This window comes from Acartia tonsa, chromosome 14 (genome assembly GCF_053477335.1).
Source record: "Acartia tonsa isolate MP-2025a chromosome 14, ASM5347733v1, whole genome shotgun sequence".
NCBI classification, from domain to species: Eukaryota; Metazoa; Arthropoda; class Copepoda; order Calanoida; family Acartiidae; genus Acartia; species Acartia tonsa.
The window spans coordinates 1,702,071-1,711,082 of NC_137273.1; the positions used below are offsets into that span (position 1 = coordinate 1,702,071).

Consider the following 9,012-nt stretch of genomic DNA (forward strand, 5'->3'; position numbering starts at 1 on the left):
GCCTCAGAGCAAAGCCACTAGAAGCTAGGGGCGTAGCCGCTAGAAATTGTAATAGAAATAAAAGTCAATTTTATTCTATCTATTATCACGTTTGTTATGTATCTATTTATAATAAATATAAAATGTCTCGATCCCCCATCTCTTAATTGACCCAAATAGATAATCAGTATAGGAAAATCCGACCATATTATTGGTTGAAAAGTGTACCAGGGATCTTTAGAGACACGACAAGGGAAGATAAATATATATACATTCCCAATGATGATAAATAAAATTTTCCCTTTTGAAAATTACGATTATTGGTTGTAACGTATGGAAGAAACAAATCAAAATTCAATAAAGTACCCAAAGTTATTGAACCAACGAATTAGATAATTTGGTTATAAAACTTTGGGTACTAGTGTTAATTACAGTCCATTGTCCCCTCCCTCCCTTGAAAAAATTCCAAATAAATTATCGGTTGAAAAGTATACACATTTTGGTAAGGAAAGGGAAATCATTATATAATTTCATTCATAGAATAAGTCAGCTAAAAAATCCTTTAAATTGGACGGATTATCGTGACTGAAGAACTATTTATGGTAATACATCTATTATCATTTCTATTTATAAATTATGAATGTTAATGTTATGTCTCAGGGATTGAGGGGACATTGGGCTGCTTATTACGCTAGTCCCCAAAAGTCTTCCATAATAACATTTTCGTATTCGTTGGCTTAACAACTTTGGGGGCTTTGCTAAATCTCGATGGTTGGTTCATAAAGTTTGGTGTCCAAACGTTTCAGCAACTTATTGTTATCTACAGAATGGGTAATTTTGTATATACAGTAACATTATTTGGGATGTACATCAATTCATCGTCCATTGTCTTATCCCTCATGATCCCTGAGTATATATACTATGTTATTGTTATAGACAAAATGCGAAGAAAAAAATAAATTTTGTCTCAAAATCATCAATTGTTGTTATAAAAGGCAAAAATACACTAAAAAACTAATTAAGTAATGATGATAAATGAAAACACCCCTTATATTGATGAAATATTTTGACACTGCTAGTTTGAACCAACCAATAAATATTTATACCAAAGTTAAAGAATTCGAGTATATGTTTATTAAACCTTTTATTAGTCCTGTTTTTTTAGAATTTTTGTCCAAATCCATGTCAAGACATTACGTTTTCATTTCACCCAAATATATTTCTATGATTTATTTTGATTTCTTGTTTTTCATAATTTCAATTATACAGGGATCTAAAGGGATAAGACAATGGCCGATAAATAGATATACATCCCCAATGATGATACCCAAAATTACTCCTTCTGTAGATTACAATAAGTAGTTGATGCGTTTGGACACTCAAATTAATGAACCAACCAATCAACAGTAAATAAAAGTTCCCAAAGTCATTAAGCCAACGAATAAGAAAACATCATGATAATTTTGGGACTAGTGTAATAAACAGTCCAATGTCCCCTTCCTCCCTGGAGACTATAACTCATTTTTTGGAGCATTCTGAAGATTCCCTACTCCAATGATTATAAACAAAATTAACCTTTTTTTTTTGGCTCAACACATTGGTTGCTAAGTTTGAACACTGATAGTTTAAACTAACCAATCAATATGTGTTAAAAGTACCTAAAGTTTTTGAGCCAACGAATAAGATAACGTGGTTATAAACCTTTGGGTACCAATATGAAAGACTTTTTAGCTTTGCAGAGAGAGGGATGGGAAACTGGGCTGTTTATTACACTAGTTTCCAAAGTTTTACAATTACGTTTTCTTATTCGTTAACTTAACATTTTTGGGGACTTTTACTAAATTTTGATGGGTTGGTTTATTAAATTGAGTGTTTAAACGTTTTTTAAACCACTAATTTTAATCTACAGACTGGGTAATTTTATATGTCATTATTGGGGATGAACATTAATTTATCCTTCTAATAAAATTATCAAAATATCACCTATAACTTTTTCATACAAGAAGGAAATCCACTAAAACGTTTAAATGTATTAACTAATATATCACTATCAACTAAGACTAATCAACAAAAAATAAGCTCTTTTTTATTAGTAGCGAAGCTACTCTATAATTCAACTTGTCTGTCCGTCAGTCAGTCTATTAATCATTTGGTAAATATTAAAGATTTTTTGACATAAGTGCATCTATTTTACACATTGTTTAAAAAGACATAAACCTCATTTTTGTAAGTTGATTTTCTTTGAGTTTTGCATATCATATATCTTTTTTTTCTTTGCTATGACAGCTGAACATCTGCTCTATAACTCACTTTGTCTTTATGTCCATTCTCTGTGATTTTTTAGTCAGGGATCTAAAGGGATAAGACAATGGCCGATAAATTGATGTAATCCCCAATTGTTATACACAATATTACCCCTTCTGTAGATTAAAATTAGTGGTTGAAACGTAAGATCACTCAACTTAATAAACCAACCAATCAAAATTCTAACAAGTCCCCAATGTTGTAGTTGTTAAGACAACGAATAAGAAAACGTTATTATAAAGCTTTGGGGACTTGTGTAATAAACATCCTTTTGTCCCCTCTCTCTCTGTGATTTTTTTAGTACTTATGGATGTTGTAATCCTTGTATTAGTTTGTTTATTTTTCCATATCAAGCCTTGTTTCTTGAAAACACAGACAAACATTCATTAGTGTACATCCCTATTGATAATAAACAAAATTACCCTGTAAAGCAAAATATTTTGTTTCAAGATTTGTAAAAAGTTTTTTTAGCCAACGAATGAGAGGACTCAATAATTAAAAATATCTTGATTTTTAGTACAATGTCCTCTTTCTGCCTAAAACTTTGGGTACAAGCATAATTTACAGTCCAATGTCCCCTCCCTCCCTGGAATTTAATTATAAAAGTTTGGATACCATCATATTTTATAGTCCAATGTCCCCTCCCTGTTTGACAAAAATACAAAGTTACTCGACATTTATAAAAAAAAAACAATGGATATATTATTACTTGGATGTTGCACCAGATTTTCATGTACTTAATTAAAGTGATACTCACAGCTGGCTATTATAACGAAATTCCCCATCTACAGCACACACACACACATCCCCTCCTACAGGATGAACGAACTGACCGATAAATGAGGTTTACTATAGCAATCTAAATTGACGAAAAATTTTTTAACCGTCATTATATCCACGTATATTCTAAATCCATTATAAAAACATTGTTTTCAATTAAGAAATATGATACATTTAAATAAGAATTTCATACATTTAAAACAGGGAGGGAGGGGACATTAGACTTTGAATCTTTATTGTACCCAAAGTTTTGTAATTATGTTCTTCATTCACAGGCTTAGAACTTTGAGGACTTACAAATTTAGTGTACAAACTTTTTAACCAATATTATTAATCCACAAGAGGGCTAATTTTGTTCATCATTATTGATTATCAGCCTAACCTGGACCTTTAAGAAACTTCATTGAAAAGATGAACCATGTCGGTCCAGTGGTTATCGAAATTTTAAGTACATACAGACAGACAAACAGACATCTTGTTAATTTTATTATGCCTATCAATTTACCTTTTTTATTTAATTTTAATTTTATTTAAACATCACTATTGTAAAAAAAAATTTCAGTCTGAAACATTATGTCTGACATCGTATTACAGACAATTTTCCACAAATGTTGAAATAAAAATCCCAGTTTTGTTAGCCCGGGCCTTCGGAGCTAACAACACTGGTTTTAATCTTCATCTTTTTTTATTTTTATATCCGCGGAAAGCTGTCTATAATACAATGCGATAAATAACTATTTTCCAACTTAAGATAATTTCTTAAAGATTTGACTTCAACTAATAAGAGACACGTTTTTTGTACTAAGCTTAGAATACAGGGATCTAAAGGGATAAGACTATGGCCAATGAATTGACGTACATCCCTTATAATAATAAACGAAAAATTTTCTTCTGTAATTTGCAATTAGTAGTTGAAACGTTTTAACACCTAATAAACCAACCAATCAAAAGTTAATAAGTCTCTAAAGTTATTAAGCCAACAAATAACAAAAGGTTGTTATAAAACTTTGGGGACTAGGGTAATTAACAGCCCAATGTCCCATCATTCCCTGCTAGAAAGAGTTCTTAAGTTATGGATTGATATTAGTTTGACAACATAGTAAGGGGCTAGCAAAGGCAGAAATTAAACTGTAATACTATGAAGGATAAAACATCACACACTTTGTAAAGCAGACGTACGGGTTAACTTATCAAGGAATAGTATGTCCAAAAGTTGTAATAAATAAGTAATATTTAGATTAAAGATATTATTATTTCGGAAAAAAAAGATATAAAGACATTAAGCTACTTTCTGTAACAGGGATCTTAAGGGATAAGACAATGAATGATAAATTGACAAGTAACCCTAATGATGATAAATAAAATTACCTTTTAAGTAGATTAAAATTATTGGTTGAAAATAAGGGACAAACCAATAATAATTCAAAGTTTTTAGGCCAACAAACAAAATAAACATGGTTATAAAACATTGGAAACCAGACACACAGACAAAGTGTAGTATAGAGTAGCTGCGCTACTTGAAAGTGAAAGTCAAGAAGACTGACGCATGCTCAAGGACGGCGATAAATTTTCTAAAAAACTAATTGAAAGAAAGATTAAGTGCAGGGATCTTAAGGGATAAGACAATGGAGGATAAATTGAGGAACATCCCCAATTATGTTAAACAATATTACTCCATCTGTAAAATAAAACTATTGGTAGTTTAGACACTAACTAATCAGAATTCAACAAAATTACCCACGTTTTGGGATTGGTTTTATGCTATTTTTCTAGTCACTTTGACTACAGAGTCCCTAGATGCTAGGGGCGCAAACGCTAGCAACTCTTAAACAGTAAAAGTTGTAAAAGTGTTTTATATATTTCAATTTTTACACAATAAACTTCACCATAAAATAATAAGTTTTCTATATCAATTCATTTTAGTGTTATTTAATTTTCATAAGAAATCTTCAGGGAAATTACAATGAAAGATAAATTAAAGGTGGAAAAGTGTGAACACAACTAGTTTTATACATACCAATCAATATTTAATAGAAGTACCCAAAGTCAACAACTAAGATTATTAAATCTTTGGGTACCGGTATAATTCACAGTTAGCATGTTTCTGTCTGTGATATTAAAAGTACTTCTTAATATGAGCAGGGGCAGATATTCTGAACATTTGATTTTTTTTCTCGTATTCATTCGAATCCGGTGGATAGGAACCGGTTCTCATCCATACAAAAAACTATGTCTAGCATCGTATTATATCCAGTTTTCTACGAATATAGAAATGTACAATCACAAGATTAAAACTAGTTTTTTTAGCCGGTGTAATCTTATAATTGTACATTCTATATCCGCGGAAAGCCGTTTATAATACGATACGAGAAATAACTATTCTCGTATTCATTCGAATCCGGTGGATAGGAACCGGTTCTCATCCATACGAAAAAACTATTTCTAGCATCGTATTATATCCAGCTTTCTACGAATATAAAAATGTACAATCATAAGATTAAAACCAGTTTTTTAGCCGGTGCCTTCGGCGCCTCGGGGTTAAAAAACTAGTTTTATTCTTATAATTGTACATTCTATATCCGCGGAAAGCCGTTTATAATACGATGAAAGAATTAACTATTATTGCTCTTTGTTTTCAATTATTGTCTTATTTTCACATGTTTTCCAGAGATATCTATAATACAAAGTAGAACGATGTCTGTCTGTCCGTCTGTCTGTCTGTCTGTCCCTTAAGATCTCGGTAACCACTGAACCGATCGGATTCTTCTCTTCGGGGTATATACCTATTGGTCCTGTGGTGGTTTTAAGCTATTTTCTTGGGGGATGGGACCCCCCCAACCCCCCAAAAACAAAAAAATCCTCCCCCCATTTTTTTTTTTTTTTTCTTAAGATTTCCTTGGTCCTTTAACGAATTTCGCCTTAATTTTTTTTAACACCTCTTGGGGCAAAGCCCCTAGAGGCTAGGGGCGAAGCCGCTAGTAAGGGATAAGACAATGAAAGAAACATTAATGTATCATGTACCCTTCCAATTATGATACGACAAAAACATTCCTTTAGTAGATTTTTAGTGTGAAAGTTTGGAAGAATAAGAAACAGTTTTACTATTATTACAATAATCCCATCATGGATTGGGGGTTACATTGGACTATAAATTATACTAGTACCCAAAGTTTTAACTTATTGGTTAGCTCAAAAACCTTGGGTACTTTTATATATTAATAATCTGTTGTTTGCAAACTATTAATGTTCAAACTTTTCAACCAATAATTTCAATCTTCAAACGGGATAATTTAGATTAAATTATCGTCCATTGTCTTACCCCTTAAGACCCCTGTATTCCAATAGGTAGATCAATATCTTAGAATATATGTCCCTCTGTATTTCACGATTCGGAAAAATGAAAGAAAGCCGAAATTTAAGAAATATTTTTAAGAGTGGCAATACTTTAGATAATATGACTTTTTGCTATAGGGTTGGGCCAGATACCGGATATCCGGCCAACATCGAATATTCGGCAAATTAAAAGATTATATCTGGCCGGATAGTTACAATATCCGGTATCCGGCAAGATATTTAAAATGGCCGGTTATCCAACCAAACCCAACTTTAAAGTCATTCATATTAAAACTTTAATCAATGTATAAAAGTAACAAAATGTCTATGTGTCTATCTAACTGTATGCGAAGAGTTCAATAACTCCCCCCTAAAAATTTTCCATTAGTTTTTTTCAAACTAAAATTTAAAATGGAGCATCGATTCCCCTCCCACTTCCCCTCAAGTATGACAAAAGGCCTCTAGGGGCGTAGCCACAAGTTTTATATAAAGTATTTACATTTTTTTATTTGTTTGGTCTGTTAAGATGTAGCTAATCACAGAAAGCTTTAAATAAATATTCCGTGATGGTTTTAGTCTATTTCCTGCAATTGATGTATGCGGCACAGCCACTAATATTATTTTAAAACAGTTGTTTTGTTGCTTAAAATCCCTAAAATGTCATTCTTACCTGATAAATTCTGACAAAATCTTCCACCATTTCTTCTCCACAATCACTAAAACATTAAAAAATCGGTTTTTGATTGTTAGAAATTAACCACAAACAAAGTGATGAAAAAATATAAGATTTAAACCAATTTTGTTGGATCTGAAGTCATAGGCGTCCAAGGGGGGGGGTAATGGGCCAATTGGCACCCCCAAAATTTTTTTCATTTTACCCCCCCCATTCAAAATTTACCCCTACCCTGGGGGTGCCGTAGGCACCCCCAACCATTAAGGAGGGGGTATTTACCCCCCCCAAACAATTTTGGGGGGGTAAATACCCCCCCCAAAATAAAAAATCTCTAATAAAAAAAATTTTTGCGCGCTTCGCGCGCATTTCTAATACTATATATTTAATAAAATTTAAATTACCCCCCCCAAAAATTTTACCCCGGGGGTAAATTTTGGGGGGGGTAAACTAAATTTACCCCTGCCAACAGATTTCAGGGGGGGTAATTACCCCCCCCCAAGCAAATTTTACCCCCGGGGTAAAAATTTTGGGGGGGGTAAAAAAAATTTGCGGCGCGCTTCGCGCGCCATTTTACCCCCCCCAAACACGAATTACCCCCCCCCTAAAAATTTTTTACCCCCCCCAAAATAAAAAGCTTGGACGCCCCTGACCCAGGATAACAAAACTGTGATTAATCTTATAATTTTTATTTTTTCGTGGAAAATTGTCTATACATGATTTTTCAGTGCGAACATTGATTACGGAAACGTATATAAATATTAATATCATTATTACCTAAAATATTCTCTAACTTGCTCAACTGGAGATAAATCACGTTCTAAAATAAAATATTTAATTTTTTACAGTTTTCAATTTCAAAACCTAAAGGTTATATATTTGGACTAAATACTTTTTTTCTGTTTTTACAATAAATAATTTGAATCCTATCTAAGAGAACCTTTAACTTTTAGTTTAAAAACAATTTTTTTTTTTTTTTGGGGGGGGGAGATTTATAACAAAAAAAAGCTTCACTGTAAAGAAGAACCAAGTAGGTTCAGCGGTTAGCGAGATCCTAAGCTACAGACAGACATCCTGTTACTTTTATATAAGGAAATCCCTGTCAAATAAGATTGTATTTTAGGTGATGTTTACTTTAGATATTTATTAGCCTTTACAGAACCCTCCAACCCAACATATTTTTATCTCTCTATCCCTAACCCTGCAGGGCCTATGTCCCCCTTAATTTGAATAAATTTGCTAATCCTACCTAGATCTGCGAGACATATATTTCCTCCCAGGGACTTTGTAGTTCTGTGTTGTAGTAAGCTTGAATATCTATCTATCTATCTATCTGTCTGTCTATCTGTCTGTCTGTCTATCTATCTATCCTACCTAGATCTGCGAGACATATATTTCCTCCCAGGGACTTTGTAGTTCTGTGTTGTAGTAAGCTTGACTATCTATCTCCTGTCTATCTGTCTGTCTGTCCACCTATCTATCTTTCTATCTTACCTAGATCTGCGAGACATATATTTCCTCCCAGGGACTTTGTAGTTCTGTGTTGTAGTAAGCTTGACTTCTTTGCAACCTAAGAAAGGGTAATTTTATTTATCATAATTGGTGATGTACATCAGTTTATCGTCCATGTACCCTACCACCCTTCCTTCTAATAATTTTTAGTTGTAGGCTTGACTTCTTTGCCCCCTAAGATCATCAAAACAGCAATTAACACTCAGGTTTCTAAAGGAATAAGACGATGGACGATAAATTGATGTACATCCCCAATTATGTTCTGTGTTATAGTAAGCTTGACTTCTTTGCCACCTAAGATCAATAACACAGCAGTTAAACACAAGGATCTAAAGGGATAAGACAATTGGCCCATAAATTAATGTACATCCCACATAATGATACACAAAATTACCCCTTCTGTCGATTATAATTAATGGTTGAAATGTTTAGAC

General features: G+C 32.7%; 1 protein-coding gene across 14 annotated transcripts in view; it reads right to left on the bottom strand.

The window, feature by feature from the left end:
* The window catches only part of LOC145305547 (adiponectin receptor protein 1-like), a 43,955-nt gene that overhangs the window by 34,581 nt on the left and 362 nt on the right, over nt 1-9,012 (bottom strand). For 13 of the 14 annotated variants that reach the window (XM_080147196.1, XM_080147198.1, XM_080147205.1 and 10 more), the window contains exons 2-4: nt 8,561-8,636; nt 7,844-7,886; nt 7,067-7,112 (exon numbers count right to left, since the gene is read on the bottom strand). In XM_080147196.1, coding sequence (XP_080003322.1) covers nt 7,067-7,112; nt 7,844-7,886; nt 8,561-8,636 — 165 coding nt within the window. Of the gene's footprint in view, nt 1-7,066; nt 7,113-7,843; nt 7,887-8,440; nt 8,493-8,560; nt 8,637-8,848; nt 8,873-9,012 lie in introns of all 14 variants that reach the window. The other variant, XM_080147207.1, reaches the window with a different exon arrangement.